Source organism: Pundamilia nyererei, unplaced genomic scaffold (genome assembly GCF_000239375.1).
Source record: "Pundamilia nyererei isolate P.nyererei 1_Seehausen unplaced genomic scaffold, PunNye1.0 scaffold00031, whole genome shotgun sequence".
NCBI lineage: Eukaryota > Metazoa > Chordata > Actinopteri > Cichliformes > Cichlidae > Pundamilia > Pundamilia nyererei.
Window position 1 is genome coordinate 4083220 of NW_005187432.1, and position 17717 is coordinate 4100936.

General features: G+C 40.6%; 1 protein-coding gene across 1 annotated transcript in view; it reads left to right on the forward strand.

The window, feature by feature from the left end:
- The first annotated feature begins 445 nt into the window (after positions 1-445).
- Positions 446-17717, forward strand: part of insra (insulin receptor a) — a 55566-nt gene continuing 38294 nt past the window's right edge. The window contains exons 1-2 of the mRNA XM_005729134.2: positions 446-1734; positions 11819-12367. Of these exons, the coding sequence (XP_005729191.1) occupies positions 1641-1734; positions 11819-12367 (643 nt within the window). The 5' untranslated portion in view covers positions 446-1640. The remainder of the gene's footprint in view (positions 1735-11818; positions 12368-17717) is intronic.

The following is a 17717-nucleotide window of genomic DNA, read 5'->3' on the forward strand; positions in this document are numbered from 1 at the left end:
AATAGTGATATTTAAGGAATAACTTAAATATCACTAAATGGTAAAGTAATTTATTTAGGCAGCAACTTGAATGATTATTTTTTAGCTAATCATTAATATTTAGGTCTTTAAATTTCATAAAGTGTAAATGATTATTGTTTTCAAATTCACAACAACCACAAACATGCAAAAAAAAATAATTTAAAGATTAATTGGGAGTTTTTGATGAATTTTATATCGATCATTTGACCGATTATTTCGTCTGTAGTCGTACATTTAAAGTTCTAAGTACGTTTCAAATCGAGTGACACGGCAGTAAATCTAAAGCAGTTTTCGAGGTAAACTTCTCCTTGTTGCAAATTAATCGCAGGAGTAACTGTGTTACTTTCTAACGCGTTACCGGCTGACAGTAGGATCAGTTTGTTGTGTAATCCAATAAGCTCCAGTCCGTATTTCCCCTCAAGCCCATCTGGCTCACTGGCAGGGTTTGTTTACTGGCGGAGGGGCTGGGAAGAAGGGGATCCTACAGGACCAGGGAGACCTACCTCTGTGTGTGGAAGAAGAAGAAAAGGAAAAAAACAACTACAAACTCCGATAAACCTACTTTCCTCCCGTTTAGATACACACTTTTGACCGTAGCGGGCCGCCGTGCAGTGCACTGAGCACAAATTGGAGCGTGTATGTGAATTTCTTTTCTTTTTTTTAAATTCCCAAACAAAAACAAAAAAGGAGAGTGGTGCTTCTGAGCTGCGACGAAGTCTGCGCTGTCAGCCTTTCAGAGAGCGGAGGTGTTGCTGAAATATCTACACGGACTGTGGAGGAAGTTTTCCAGCCAAGCCGACAAAATTCACAACACAAACATGAAAACTGGGCTGTTTTTTGCTCGCTGTGGGACTTGACGGGATTTTTTCTTCTTTTTTCTGTCTCTCTATCTCGCTCCCTCTTTTTTTCACGCTAACGTTACGCCACGCATGCCACAACCATCGAGTCAACAGCAAACGACTCCCCTATTTTTTTTTAAATCCCTCTTAATCACACTAAAGCTCGCTTTTATTAAGATTTTTGTGCATGCATCATTTCAATTTTTTGGGGATGAAATGCATTGCAGCCGAGTTGCCACGCGTCGCATTTGGTGAAGTTAAAATTAACTGAGTGGGCTGCTGAAAAGCGGCGCAAACTTCGCTTGTGGCCTGAGCTGGAGTGGAGCAGGGGCCAGGCTAGCTAGCTCAACTGTAGCACCAGCGCTAACCAGCTTCTTCTCGGCTAGCGAGCCCGTTTTTGCACTTTTTTTTTCACCGACACTGACACACTCAGCTGGGCCAGAATAACAACCAAAAAGCACTTAAAGTCATAAAAGAGCACCCACGCCCTGTGTTGGCGTTTGTTGATGGTGGCGCCCCCCGCCCCACAGTGAGGTGGCTAACTTTAGCAGCAGCAGCACTGCTAGCTTGTGTTTGACTGAACACGTTGGAGTCGTTCCTCCGCCCATCTTCCGGGATGTCTTTTATTTATTTTTGTTTACCTGTTGGCCCACGCCGCAAAACAAAACCAGTTTCCTGAAGGTACTTCTCTCTCTCTCTCTCTCAAGTCCGAGCTGTCCTACTCGTCAGGAGGTTTTTCTTTTTATATTTTTCTGATTTTCGACCGGGAGTAAGCGCTGCATGGTGTCAGATATGTGGCTCCGGACTTTGCTTTTGGGGTTTGTTTTGACCGCAGTCTGCTTTATGATGAGCTGTCACCAAGCGAGTGCAGAGAGTAAGTAACACCAATTTTCACATTTCATGTTAAGCTCTTTTTAAAAACTGTGTGAAACTTAGAGTAAGTAGCTGTTTGTGCTGTGCAGATGCCTGTTTTCTACCCTGAGAGAAAGCAGAAGTTTTTTTGCGAAAAAGAGCGGAAAACGCACAGATTGAAATTACGCTTGATTAAAAAATAAAAAAATGACAGCCAAGTGCTGCGAAAATTCTCCTCAGTTGCAGTGATTGGGTTAACGAAAGCAATCAAAAAATCTTTACACATATTTTAATAGTGCCAAGATAATGGTTGATCGATTTCATAAGTGACTTATCAGGTTTTCTTTATCTACAGATATTTACACCCACGTAGTAGCTGCTGTAGTTATTATATGAACATCCAAAAACACAGTAAATCACTATTATTATTATTATTACGGTTTTACTCTTAAATGAAGCAAACATCCCGCTGATTAGTCGGATACCCTGCTGCAATATTGCCATACTGTTTTTTTTCTCTTGTTTTGTTAGTGATGGTGAGTTGATAAAAAGCACGCAGGCTGCAGCAGCAGTGCTGTAGACAGCCCCTGCATTGAAGGGACAAAGGTTAGCAGTTATCGGCTGTGTGAGTCTGCACTAACTGTAAACAAATTAAGTAAGTAGTCTGAGAATTTAGTAGAATTAATTGGTTGTTATTGTAGATGCTTAAGCTTGGCTTGTTGCTCTGCTCTGTGCAGGAATGTGACAATAAGCCCCCTTTAAAGCCCCTCACAATCCCTTCTACACCCTGTTGATAAGAATGAATGAACGGCATTTGCAGTGACTCTGCAAACTGACAGTTTTCCACTGTGGGAATCTTTATTATAAGGGTAATATTACTAAGAAAAGGTGTGGGACATTTTTAAAGATGTCTGCACAGCAGAGCAGTGATATGGCAGAGATCAGTCATTGCCCCATATACCAGGAAGTTCAGTTTTATCAGAGCAGCTGATTCATTCCAGGTTATCTTTGATTTATAGGTCAGAAGAAAAATTTTAAAACCTTTTTTTTAATCTGCAAATAACTCTTGGGTTGTTTCCTTATTGTCCAGCCAGAATAACTTGTTGAAATAATGCTTGTCACAGCCTTTGGTGGAAGAATATTGGCTCGTGTTTGGTGCATCTGTCAATACTTTTTGGGTTTTATACAGTGAAATTACTCCCGAAGTGTGGATTTTTAATGTTTAATGTTAAAATCAGACTTTAAATGTGGTGTAAATGCCTTTTTTATATGATCTTCAAAAGTCCGATGTAAACTGGTAAGCTAACCAGTTTTCCTCAAGTTGTTTGTTTACAAAAATGTTTGCCTGTAGGTTCATTTGATGGTCAATTTTGTGCACGGTTGCAAAGTAAAAACGATTTTGTACTCATCACTTTTAATCCTGTTTAGTTACTGTAATATCTAAGAGAAAATGCTCTGCTTTTTGGTACAGTTCTGTTACACAAGCACACAAACACGTTTTCAGATGAACAGATAAACAGAAGCCCCTCCCGTGTATGTACATTATGACATTTATACAGTGTGTGCACAGCCCCAGGTAGCTTTGACACTCCTACTGCTTCACTATATGGCATTGGTTTGACGTAAGAGGCAATCGGATAAAAAGAAAAAGCGCAGAGTCTCTTGCCTTTCATCAGATTTAAATGAGGAGCGTTTGGAGCGATGCCATCAAGTCAGGCTGAGCGAGAATTTTAAGATATAAATCTGAAGCGAGTTGTGTAATTGCTGTGCAGCCCCCCTCTCGCTCCTCTCAGACTTAAGGGTGAACCACAGACGGGAAGAGTGGAACCTGGGCCCCACACTGCTCGATTTCATAAGCTGCACTGACCAGTGTTGAAGTCAGAAAATCTTTTGAGCTACTTGTTTTTCGCTGCCCAGCTCAGCTTGATGGAAAAACTCACTTAATAATGGAAACTTCATATTCACCGTGAATTGATTTCATTCACTAAGCATCAATTGAAAATGTTGAAGCCGTCACCATTTTTGGTAAATATTGTGTATTTTATGCTTTTAGCTGGACCCTGTAAAAAGTACCACAGATCGATTAGAAAGAGTTTTTTTTTTTTTACATTCACACTTTGAACATTTGGCGACTGCAGAACTGATGTGATAAACATCAGCTTAAGTCATTTATAAGTGTCACCTTCTTTACTGATGTAACAGTGCAAGTCACCAAGAAGAGTAATTGTCAATACATACATCCAAGAAACTGGAAATATGACTTCAAGTGCCAGAAGTTTACGATTCAGAAAGCAAATAATGTAGGAAAAAAAACATAAATACAGTTTTTTCTCCAAACGAGGGCAACAGAAACAGGTGCTTAGTTTGGGGTTGTGTTTTAACGTCAGGGGGGAAAAACAGACTAGTTAATTCTAATTTAAAAAAACAACCGACTTTCAGAACCTCTAATATGTGTAATCCTGCTCTGTTGTTAAATTCTGTTAGTACTTCCCCAAATTATGTACTGTCACCTTTAAAATATACTGTGTGTGCTGTCACATGACTGTTCTGTGACTCCCCCGTCTGTGACATGAAAACATCATGGAGGAAATGTCAAACACTGAGCCAACTGCGCAGTTTGTACCAAATAAAAATGGGTTGTTTTTTTTTTTTTTGCTGTTATTTGGACGCTACTTTGGTTTTAGTAAAGACAACATCAACCAAAGCAAAGGGAACAAAAAAGAGTGCGAAAAAATAAGGCCATACATCAGTCTGTTCCAACACTTGGAGTACAAATAAATCAATATATAAATATTCAGGGTCTTATCACAGCAGTCTAATAGATTGGGTTAAATTTAAAAATATATTATTAAATATAAAATATATAAAAGCATGAGCTGCTTCGATCTTATGTCCCCTTACGTCGCGCTTCAAGGGCTCAGGTGGTCGAGTCGTGTTATTGTTGTGCCATGATAACATATCACCTTAAGAGCGTTAAACAGCCGGGGCTCGCCATGAAGCCACCGGCACCCTGTTGTCAAGCACCACTTTGGTCAAAAAATCAGGCAGCGATCCAGCAACCTGGCGCCCTTGATTTACGCCACCCGACAAGAAGAGCAATTGTAGGGCAATGAAACTGTCCCTTCCCCCCCGCCACCTCTTCAAAAACACTACACACAAGCTGCCACTGTGCCCTCAAGTACCAAAGTCACAAGTGCAGTTGACATGTATACAATAGTGTGATTTTTGCATTTGTCATCCGAAACAATGGCTCTCTAATCCTTGTTGGCACGTTCAGGTTTGAAATTTATGCACTGCTCGAAAACGGTAATCTGACACACCTGCACTCATTCGTTTTATCCACTCATGCTGACGGTGAAACCTTGTAGTTTCTGATCTTTACCCTTGACACTGTGGCCTTGTTTAAAGAAAATATGCTTGTTAGCGTGCTGTCACACTTCAGAGGTAATAATTACCTCGGTGCTCGTGCTGTTTGTATGAACTCTGTGGGGGTTTTTTTTTTAAAAGGCTCTTATGAATCCCGGTGGTTAAAGCCAGTAGTGACATTAGCTGTTTTGGCTGCTACTGCACTGTGTCAGCAGTTTTGCAAAGTAACAGGCGCCCCAAATTTAAAATGAAGGACAAATAATAGGGTTGTGATTTATATTTTTACATAAAAAGGGGGTTGTATTGCTAACCAGCCGAGAGAATAATGTGTGAGTGCCGCTGAGTGGGTACTAAATGATCTTTGGTCCACAGCCACAGTATACAAATCACACAATCCCAAGGGGAACTTTGTGGTGTGGTCGGGCTCTCTGTTTTACTCAGTTTCACTCTATTTAAAGACTGAGGCCTGATTTCTTTGGTTTTAACGTTTTCCTTGTTTTTTGCACTGTATTGTTAATGTGCTGTGGTTCTCAGTTGCTGACATATTTGATGATTAAACTCTCAACCCACGCCTGCTTTCTGGACTCTTGTAAGAGATTCTACGCTGCGGAGGATGACTTTGACTCTTGACCAATTTCTGAAGAAAGTTGCATCTCTTCAGAGTCGTAGTAATGTCACTTTCTGGCTGTTGTAATATCTGACCTTGCACAATTCAAAAATGATAAATTTCTGAGCTGTAATTGGTGCTCAGGAGCTCTCCATAGCAGATAGTTGGATGTTTTGTTTTGTTTTTTTAAATAAATACAACATTTAGTTGAAGTAATTCTTAGAATAGTTTTGAGCACGATGTTAGATAAATGAAACCTTATTTTTACAATTAATTTGCAATTTTTCATTTTCACTTTGAGGTTTTAAAACCCGTCTTAAAGAGGATCACATCACGTGCCAGTTTGTGAATGTTCAGTTAGTTGTAGCCCTGTTTGAGAAAACAACACAACAGTGAAACTTAGAAAAGGGAAGTGTTGCAATCACTGAGTGCTTGCGCTCCTGCATGCTTATTGAGGCTCAGTGATAATATACACCATCAGCCTAACAGCCCGAACCCCCCCATCCACTTCCTTCTCTACATCAGAAGCCTTCTGTGCCTGTTGATGCTTGCAGCTGTAGTGAAAGGATTGCGGTTTTGTACGTAGTGCCACTGAGCACAAAGTGGACAGATTGTGGCGCTCAGACTGTGCAGCATTGACTCCTTTGGTTCACATATGCACACAATTTGTGTTCTGCATTAAAGCTTCAGTGAGCTATAGATTAGTGCATGTTGATTCAAATTAAAGTGCAACTTGTGACCTAGGCGGGATTTACACGAGGCATTCACAATCTGCTAACTGTGTGGATTAATTATGAGGACGGTAACATCATAACTGTGTCTGCACTTACTCATGAAATTAATTGTGTGGTCTTGTTTGCTGTATGGCTTCATTATTATATAGAATTGGGTCACACTGTTGGAGCTTGTGGGTAGATTTAGTTTCTCTCAAATGTGATCAACTTCTATGGATTTCCTTTTTGCCTGATTGACTTTTATTACAGACTGATTACATCGTGAAGCAGACCACCTTCAAACATCACCCAATGAATCTGAGTGCAATAATGTGCCGTAGAGCTTTTAGAGCGATTAGTCGATGCGCTGGTTAAGAGAGAATTAATCTGCTTGTGTTCTGATGTGAGATTTCTTTCACATTGTCCAACCCTTAAGTTGGATTGCGCACTCTGAAAGTCAGAAAAGCCCCACCAACCCTGACTTCTTAAACACAAGTAAAACTGTAAAACTTGTAATTTGTATTACCGCTGCTGTGTATTTGCAACTCACTAGCAGGCAGCGATCCAACATTCACTATATAAGCTATACACAAGCACGCGGATGTGCTGCAGCGATGTTTTTAAGCACAATAAAACCAGGCATTGTGCTGTATTGCTAATGATGGATGAATGGCTTTACCTTGCTAGGGAGCACAACAAAGGCTGCTTTTCCATCTGCTACTACTGGAATGCAGTCAACTTGGGAATGACGTCACTCCCAGCTCCAATATCCAGATTCTGAGGTAAAAGGGGTAAAAGGAACGCTGCATGAATCCATGTCTGGAAAACTGGGTGATATTGACATAAGGTTGAGTTCCAGACCAGTTGGCTTTAAAAAAAAAAGTTTTATGTATAAAATTATTAAACAATGACAAATAATAATCTGCTTAATTATTAGCTTTAAAAATAATTGTTGGGCTGCAACTTCTACCTGGTGGTGCACAAGTTGTGTTGGACATTAATACAAAGTCTGTGACGTCGGATTGCACTGGTTTGTGCGAGAGTAATAGAGTCCAGTTAATTCACAGCTAGTCACTGGAGTTGTGAGTCATATGTGCTGCCTCTTAAATGTAGGGATGTCACCAGAACCAATACAGATGGTACCATTTGATTTTAAAATACTTCAAGAAATAATTCAAGTTGAGTTAGTTTCAAAAGCATCCAAAGTATTACGTTTCTTTTGTTATTCTGAAATGGACGTATTGAATTGGGTATCGAGAATTGCTTAATTCTGCCGGTATCGTTATAGACATTCCTACCTACGTGTTCCTTCTAGGCAGCACGCTCACTTAGGGCCATGTATATATATGGTTGCAGACACAGACAGGAAGCTGGAGATGTGTAATTTGTGCATTGTTATGTAAGTTTCCTGTCCGCTAGTCCACATGGTCACAAATAACATGCAAGCACATGGACATCGGCACGGGTCCTTGTGCTCACCATGATAAAATTGACCTCATGCGAACCCGAGCAGACTTCTGGATGTGGAAAGTACAGTCCGGGTGTAAGGGTGTTTGTATGTCATTCTTAATGAAGGGGCCAGGCACCCAGCAAGCATCTCACTTTCATCTTCTTTCCAAACTTCAGCTGGGCACCACGTCCATTTGTCAGGTTGCTTGCGTCGCCTAGGTCACAAGTGTGACTTTATTGGTATTGTGTCTCAACCTCTGCACGTGCAACGTAAAGGATACACGGCTATTTTACACCATCTCTTGTGGTCATCTGAAATTCACAGGACATCGTTTCATGTCTGCACTGTTTAGTCGTTTAAACCGAACTCTGGTTTGTTTTCCTGCTTGGTGCGCTTCATTTCTGAAGATGTAATTGCATTTGGGTGCAGACCAAAACATCTGCACCAGGACCCTTTAGAGGAGCTGGTCTCGTTTTTTTCCAGATGAACTCAAGAGTCGTTCATTCATCACGAGGTGTTCAGACCTCGAACCAACCTAACTGTTAAGTGTACACTGTAAGTTAAGTCCCTTCCAGGCGCCAGCTTTTCTTTGAATTCTTCTTTGGGATTGGAGAGAGTACCGTTGACCAGCGGGCCACGGACGACGTACCGGTCCGTGAGTCGTTTGGTACCAGGCCACAAGAGTTAAGGCTCGGGTGTGAAATGTATGGTTTTTAGAGTTTTTAGAGTTTCTTTTTTAATCGTTTTAATCGTTAACTCAGTTTCCCTGGGTCTTTTCCTATGTGTTACGAATAAATCTTCTTTTTTTTTGGTACCAGTACTGATTTTATTTTGTTGTATCTATCCACGACACCTTAAATGCCGGGCCGTAAAAATATTGGTCGGACATAAACCGGTCCGTGGCGCAAAAAAAAGGAAAAATAGCCGCAATCTCCAATCGTCCTTTATATTTCTTCATCGTTTGATGCACCAAATGTTCAGAACTCAGACATATTCACCTTACAGTCAGTAATTTACATTGAAAGCAGCAAATCTCCTCCAGCTCTGAGAAGCTGATTATTTGTTTAACTAACTGCTTATCAGAATGTTGTTTCAGTGCTAATGATCTGCATTTTCCCCTCATCCAGATAAGATAATCCAGACACGGTAGTATATTGTGGACGTGTAAATGGAGGCTGGGTTATTTGAGCGATAATTAATAAAATGCCCAAAGAGGCCAAAACCAACTATTTATCCTGCTGATGAATGGTGTTAAAAGACCCAGTTTTTCATAATAAAAGAATATGTTGCTCAAAAGAATTCTATTTCGTCTTTTCGTGCGATTTGTTGCTCATTATAGATTTCATTTAGGGAAAACATTTACACTGTGATTATTATAGTTATTATTAATACATTTCTGCCTGCTCTTTTGTGTCTATCATAGTGCTCCTATTCGATTAATTATAAAGTAAATCTCTCTCAAAGGTGTAGGCAGCGAGAGACATGATGGCTGTGGTGAATAGAAATGTGCCCCTCTAACGACTCTAATTGATGACTCAAAGCAGTCTTTTCAGTCTCTGGTTCAGAGTAAGGGATGTATGGAGAGTGGGAGCTGGCCTATTGACAATAGAAACCTTTGTGAAATCTCCCAGTTTCTCTGTTTCTCACAATACGGGGAGCATGTAAATTCATCAGTGGTCCCAGTTTGTCTTGTTTCAGTCATGACATGTTGTCATGAGCTAAATTTAAGCCGCCTTAGTTTTTGTCTGCCAGAGTTTTGTTTTTGAACTTGCTGTTCGCAGGTAGAGAAGAGTGCTCGGACAGTTTCTTTCTCTGCCGCTGCTCCAAAATTCCTCACTTACACACCAGGGCTGCTATGTTCCACTTTCCAATGTGAGCCACTATCGGTAGGACTGGAGTGTATTAGATTCTCTATTGGGAATGTGGTGCTAAAAATACTGGCCTGGCTGAAAGTGTACACTGATAGGAACTTGCACTCGCCGCCCTGTGATTATTCCCCTTCTCATTTTAGTCCTCTGCTTTCTGCCTTAGCTGTGACTACACAGCCACTGACCCTTCGTATTGTAAACTTCGGCTGTTGTTTGTTCTTTTTAATGGCGTTGCTCGACTGTGTGTGGGGCCTTGTATGATACAGAGAGAAGCTTGTAGTTGTAAATGTGTTTCCTAATGGATCTACAGTAGGCTGCTGGCAGTTTGTCCGTCAGTTTGATGTGAAAAGTTTACATTTGAAGTAGATGTGCTGAAAGTAAAAGGATTGTGGCCCGTCATATGTGCTTACAAGTTAGCAGTGCCTCCAAGGAGAGCTGCTGATCTTTGTGTAGTTTAAGAAGAGAAATGTGCTTTTTAACAAACTGAGCTGCTTTTAATGGGCAGCAGCTGAAACCCTCATTTGAACATTTTACGCTCCGTTTTAAACACGCCTCCGAGTTGTAGGCTCAACTCCAGATAAGTGCTGGAGAATTAGCTTCCTGGTTAAGGTTACAAAGTGAAACGCTTGTTGTTCAGTCTCCCGGTGATTGGACTCCGTGTTTGTGCTCTGCTTGTCTTGTACTGTTATGCAACAGAAGGTGTAAAATGAGCTGCGGCCATAAAGACAAGTACACCTAGTGGTTACATTCGTCTCCACACGGCTGACCGGTTGACTGGTTGATGTCCCCGGCTCAGCGGTTGGCCCTTTGGTAAACAAATGCAGTCCACTCTCAGCAGGCCGCACACCTCCAGCATGACTAAGGCTGGGGTGACCCATATAGCACTTCCATGAGGTTAAGAGTTTGGCTCATTTGAAAAAAGGCATTTTAGGAAATTACCTTTAGTTTTCTTTATACTCAACTCCCTGTTTTTTTTGTAGCTCTTGCAACACACTGGACATTCATCTAAAGCTGACGAAATCAATTTATTTATTAATATTTCTTAATTTCTGCTGCAAGTAATAAAAGTAATTTTATGTCTGCATGACTCTTACACCTGGCAGAGTCATCAAAAGTCCAAAAACCTTTAATTCGTGCCTTATTTTTGAATTCTTTCTATTTCAAGCTGGGCATGTTCTGTTTACATAAATATGCAGGTCAGGAAACTTAGTTCAGGGTGAGTAAAAATGTGAGAGGATTTCAAAAAAATACCCAGAAACTGCTGTGGTTCTTAGGGTTAGCTGTAATATTGTTGAGTTTTGGACTAAACATAAGCAGTGGTGTCAAAATAACACTTGACAGACGAATGATAGTTTCTGGCTAACATTAATCTCACGTGTTGCGTCACAGCGATACAGTAGACAGAAAAACATGTAACCCGTCTGCGGGGTGGCATAGTTAAGGAATTTCTCATCGAACAGGATCATGTGTCTGGGTGAGCACTGACAAAGCCACAAATCTGCTACTGGTGCAATACATGGCCATTACCAAGGACAAATATTTTTAATGCATTAGCTAATGTTTTTTATGGTCTTGAGTTACAGAAGCAACCCCACAAATCAACTCTGCATAACCAAGGATGAGCATAGCCTCACGTTGATGACAGCGCTCCATATTTGACAGAGGCTCACAGACAGATATGTGGTTGCTAAACAAAATGTCAAGGAAGATGGTCTGGTCTTTATCAAAGTTAGGGACATAGCCACATATTTTCTTCAGGAAAGAAATATCTCCTAATTATCAAGAGATCTATTTTCCCCCCCATCTGTCACGTCTTACTTCTTCGACCTTGTTTTTCCTGTGCACAGAGCAGACATCTTGTGTAATGCACGTTCGGCACTGAGAAGAGCAGACAACACATAAGATTAATTGTCCTTAGAAATTTTTTTTGTCTTCACACCCAAGAGCCAAAACATTTTTCTGAAATGCATCACAGTTTCGTCACTCTTAATGGCGTACTGTACATTTGAACCTCTCCACCAATTTACCGTTTATTATTCTGTATGTGACACTAGAACTCGTTTCTAAAGAATATGTTTCTGTCTTTCTGATTCTCTTTTCAGTTTGTCCAAGCAAGGACATCCGCAACAATGTGACCAACCTGCGGACGCTCGAGAATTGTACTGTGATTGAAGGCCACCTGAAGATCCTACTCATGTTCAGGACCAGGCCTGAGGATTTCAGAGGCATAAGTTTCCCCAAGCTGACAGTCATCACCGACTATCTGTTGCTCTTCAGAGTTTACGGGCTAGAGAGCCTTAGCGAACTCTTCCCCAACCTGACGGTCATCAGAGGCAACAACCTCTTCTTCAACTATGCCCTGGTTGTGTTTGAGATGCTCCAGTTGCGCGAGATCGGCCTTCACAGTTTGATGAACATCACCAGAGGAGCTGTGAGAATTGAGAAGAACCCTGATCTCTGCTATCTCTCCACCCTGGACTGGTCCAAGATCCTGGACTCGGTGGAGGACAACTACATCGTGGCCAACAAGAATGACAGAGAGTGTGGCGATGTGTGTCCAGGGGCGGCAGTCGGAAAGACCACCTGCCAGACGACCACCCTCAATGGGCACTTCAGTGAACGCTGCTGGACCCACAACCACTGTCAGAGAAGTAAGAAGCTTCTTTATTAAGATTATCTACTAAAACTAAAACGTGTGCTATCTGTGATGCAATCACCTATTAACACATCCATTCATCCATGTCAAGTCAAGTTTGTTTATATACCACATTTAAAAATCAGCAGCTGTTGACTAAAGTGCTGTATTAAAAACAAAAAATAAATAAAATCAAATAACATAAAACAAAGGACAAAATGATAGCCTTTAAGAAAGGAAACATAAAGTGAGAAAATCTGAGTAAAAACGACACAAATAAAACGAACTCTGAACTCAAACATTTAGAAGCCAAACATTAAAAATGGTTTTCAGGTGTCTAATGTCAGAGAAGTACCAATGTTGGCCAGTTTGATTCACAGTTTTGGTGAAAAAACTGCAAAGGTTTCTCAAAACTTGGATTGTTGTTACACACTTCTAGATTCCTTGCAAAGGATTTTTTTAAAAACATTTTTAAAGGGCTGAGGTCAAAGTCAGGAGCACCGAACACATTGACCTCTGCTTTCTGTTCATTTAAGTTAAGAACATTTAAAGCCATCCATGTCCAAATATCTCCCGAAACAGCGCAGCAGGGCCTTCAGAAGAATTGATGTTTGAGTGGCACGTAAATCTTCAAGTCATCTGCATATAAGTGAAACGCAAAAATAAATAATAAGTAATAAATAATAATAAATAAATTTTTTTTTAAATGAGCAAGGGGGAGCATATGAAACAGAAAAAAGGGCTTTTGAGAAGATGTATCTCGGTATTAAATGCAGCGCTGAGATTTAAAAGTACTAAGATGGCAGAATCTCCTTAGTCAGTAATAGTTAAAAGGCATTTAACTTGAAAGTTCAATCCATCCATCCATCCAGTGAAACACCATTCCACCTACCCATTCATCCTGAACTTTTCAGTGACTCAGATAGTCATAAGCCTTCTTTTATAACAAATGTCTTTTAAATACAAATTCATTGGAAATTCTAATTCACTTCTAAATCTACACTTGACAGTTTAGATATACAAAGATAAAACTTGAAAGGTCTCAAAAAAACAGTCCTGCAATAAATCTGGCCTTCACGAGGAGGATAATGTCCAGTTTTCACTAACAATGTTTGAGGTTGTGTGTATTCGGCTGTGTGATCATTCTTGAATGATGCAGTTTGACATTGACCCATTTCTATTGTGTGCTTATACCCTTATTGATATTAATATGAACATTGCTACCTGTATGGATAGCATGGCCGTGTGGATACCATGAAAGGGCATGGAGGGCACCACAGGAGCTCCTCGTGACATAGCAGGCATTAATGACAGCAGACTGATTGTAAAATGGCTTAAAGCACAGGTGGTGCAGTTAAAGTAGGTTTTTGTATGCAGGCTGAAGCATCTTAACTGGCATTGCATATGATCTTTGCCAATAGGATGTGCAGAAGGAACTCAGCTGAAGCTTCGGCTGATGTGTTGTGGCACTGATTGCTGGTTGAGCTTGACTTGTGGGCTGCCAGAGCCCAAGCTGTGCTCATTTTGTTGAAAGATATTTGTTATTTCCACACAGGTGAATTGCTTTTGCTTCTGTTGTTGACCAAAGGCTCTCTTTTTGGCTCGAGCTGAGCCTAATGGGGAGTGACAGCTGAAAGGTCACCGATGTAAAGGAAAATTGTGCCCTGGATTTACAACATAGCACAACACAAAACAAGGGCTTCAGTACAAAATGTAATGCAGCAAAATCTCCTTCATAGCTTGATTTTTCAGTGTAATTGTGGATTTAAAGTCATAATAAAATGAAATTCCATCGAAACATAAAACCAAGTGAGGGCTATTGTGTTTCAATGCATTTGTTTCCTTCAACATTTTTAATCAAGGGAGTTATCGAAATGTTCAGATCTTTTTATAATGATTATTGTTAAATAATGTCCAGATTTCTCTATCTCAAGTTGAGATCTATTTACGAGCCACCATTTTTATCTGGAGATCAACTTGGCTCAGTTTTTCTCCCCTTTATGTCACCATTTAGTGTTTGCAGCAGTCAAAAAATCATGTGTTTTTTTTTTTTTTTTTTTCCATGATTGTATAAGAAACTGTGTCTAACATTAAAAATTAGATTTGCCTTTTAGTTTGTTATGATTTTTGCCAGCGATTAGTGGCAGCTTTGCAGAGCCCTTCTCAGCTTCTTTTCATTGGTACATCAATATTTCCATTGGCTTTTGCCACACGTCTTACCCATCCAGCTTTTACAGAGTTCAGTTCAACTTAAATAAGAGCTGATGAGGGTATTTGTTAGAAACAAAACATGTCTTTGTGTCAGAGTAAATCTCATAAATATAAAATACAGAGACCTAACAAAACAAAAATGGGCATGTCGCTCCTTCTTGATGTTGAAATGTCAGACCTCTGTCATGTGCTAGGGTAAGTTAAGTAGGCCAAGCTCTGTGTCAATGTTGCCTGAACTGTACTCTAATGTGATGCAACACCTTTCCAGTTAGTCTGTGAATGTTTACTCTCAATAAACTGTAGTGTCGGCATTTCTTATGTTGTGGGGACGTTGTATAGAAGACGTTAGACATCATGAATGTTCATGATGTCTAACGTACATTGTGCCTTTTACTGTTCAACAACGAGCCCACCAATTTACACATAAAGAGTTCAAGTTCAAGTGCTGAGAAGAGTTTTACACATGGGTGTCGGCCCATATCATTACACAACGCTGCCTACATTATGTCCTGATGCATGCTCAATAATCCAGGTAAGGAAATCCCAGAAAGTTGATTCTGTTCATCTGCATGCAGCGCTTTCAGTGGGAGAAACGTTTCATCACTCATCTGAGTGTCTTCTTCAGTCTCAGGTTTATGAACCGTAAAGTTTCAGTTGAAGCCACTGGAGATCCCATATGTGTCAAGATTATCGGTACAGCTCCAAACACAGCATCTCTGTGCCTTTCAACCCCCAAATAACACACTACACCAACAACTGAACTCAAGGGGCTTTATATTGTAAGTAAAGACCCTACGATATTAAAAAGAAACCCCCCAAATCACTTGATCTCCATAAGCAAGCACTTGGTGACACTGGGAAGGGAAAAACTCCCACTTAACAGGAAGAAACCTGGGCTCGGGGAGGGGCAGCCATCTGTTGTGACTGGTTGGGAAAGGGGGGAAAGAGAAGAGAGCACAAAATACAGTAGTAGTATATAAACAACCAGAGAGAATGAAGAGTATCAGGAAAACCAAACAACCTCTAGCTAAGTTGATGGCACAACACAGAAGAGCTACCTCATTACTATACTGTCTGTTTACACCTACATGCCAGCGGTCCCTCCTTCGGTGATGAGGATGGATATCCTGGACAGGGAGTAGTGACGCTGAACTGAGGAGGTGCCTTAAGAGTGGATCCTCCACCATGCTAGAGTGCTGTAATTAGGGCTGCTCAATTAATCGAATTTTAATCACGATTACGATCTGGGCTTTCAACGATCATTAAAAATGACTGAGCTGATTATTAGCCCCTCCCTCGTGCTTTACACTCGTGCTGCTCCCTGTGGCAAATCGAGCGCACCTCTCTGCATTTCGAACACGTGTCACAACAATTAAGAGCAGCGGTCTCCAACCTTTTTTGCGCCACAGACCGGTTTATGCCCGACAATATTTTCACAGACCGGCCTTTAAAGTGTCGCGGATAAATACAACAAAATAAAACTAGTACCGGTACTGGAAAAAAATAAAATTTATTCATAACACACGTGAAAAGACCAAGGAAAACAGAGTAAACGATAAAAACGATAACAAAATAACACTGAAAACCGATTAAAAACCCTGAAAACTACACATTTCACACCGGAGCCTCAACTCTCGCGGCCCGGTACCAAACGACTCACGGACCGGTACCGGTCCGAGGCCCGGGGGTTGGGGACCGCTGATTAAGAGGACCCAAGGGAAGCTCGGAAAGCTAAGCAGAAGTTATTTGGAGAGGAGAGTGACTGCCGTTGGTTGAAAAGAGAGGTAAAAAAAAAACTGCAGTGGTGTGGAAACATTATGGGTTCACGGAGTCAGACGTGGATCAAGTAGACATAGTGTGTAAACTTTGCTACAGTGTCGTAGCTGCACCACAGAGCAACACTGCAAAGTTCACTAAACATAGATGTTTACATTTTTCATTTATTTTTTATATTGCAAACATTTGCACTGTTATCAGTATTTGCACACTATTTTATATTATTTTTTAACAATCTTTAAAGTCATTGTTCAATACATTGTTATTGTTAAATAAATATCGTCAAATAATCGTGATCTCAATTTCAGTGAAAATAATCGTGATTATCATTTTTGCCATAATCGAGCAGCCCTAGCTGTAATTGTAGCCATTTCCCAAGTGTCAGTGAATAATACTCATGGCCACTGATCAATGGCAGTGACAGTTTGAATATTAACAGTCATGAAACTGAGGTTGTGGCTGATTGTTTTGCACTGGTGTGAGTTTCGGCTCCCACTGAAAAACTGGGACTGCCTAGATTAGTTTAACAAGTCCACTGAACCAGTGTTTGTTTGCAGCAGCGGTAGTTTCTGTTGCGCTGAGCGCGGCCCCATTATTACGCTCATCAGCGCCTTTGCCACTGAGAAGTGTGTTTATAGTTTTTCCACTAATGACTTTTTTGCTTGTGGCCACTTGGTTCACAGCCATCTGAAGTCCGTCTGAAGTATCTGCAGAATCGGCTCAGAAGACCTGTTGTCAGTTTGCGGTGGCGGTGAATCTTAATCCGGAAGTGTTTAAATAAAAAGTCTCACCGATGATTTCCTAATCGAGACAATGAATCAAGGCCAGATGTTGGCTGGCAAGCACTGATCTCCAATCATGGGCCTGCGGTATTGTGGTCTGTGACCTGCGGTTTTTTTTGCCTACTTTCACTAAAGCATGAAAAAGACCCGTTAAGCTCCAGCTAGAACCACAGGGCACAGTGTTGCATTCGGTGTCCTCTTCTGATGTACTCTGTCACTGCTTTTTATAGACCTACAGGAGTGCTTCAAGTTAGAGGCTTTCCAAAAACTTGCTGCATTTATTTCCATGATGATTTACACAAAGGAACATGCATGCATGTTAAATATAAACACAGGAACACACCTGATAATAAAAGAAAAATGTAATGTAACCTCTTTCTAATGCATAATAATTAATCACTTTTACTGCTTTTTGCTTTTTTATTTTGTTGTAAAAGAAGAACTAAAATTTATCATACTGTGATACTGTTATTTTTAAAGGAAGCTTTGGATAGACAGTGGTTAAGTGCCAAGGGTGACTGTGGGTCTCTTATACACACACACACACACACACACACACACACACACACACACACACACACACACACACACACACAC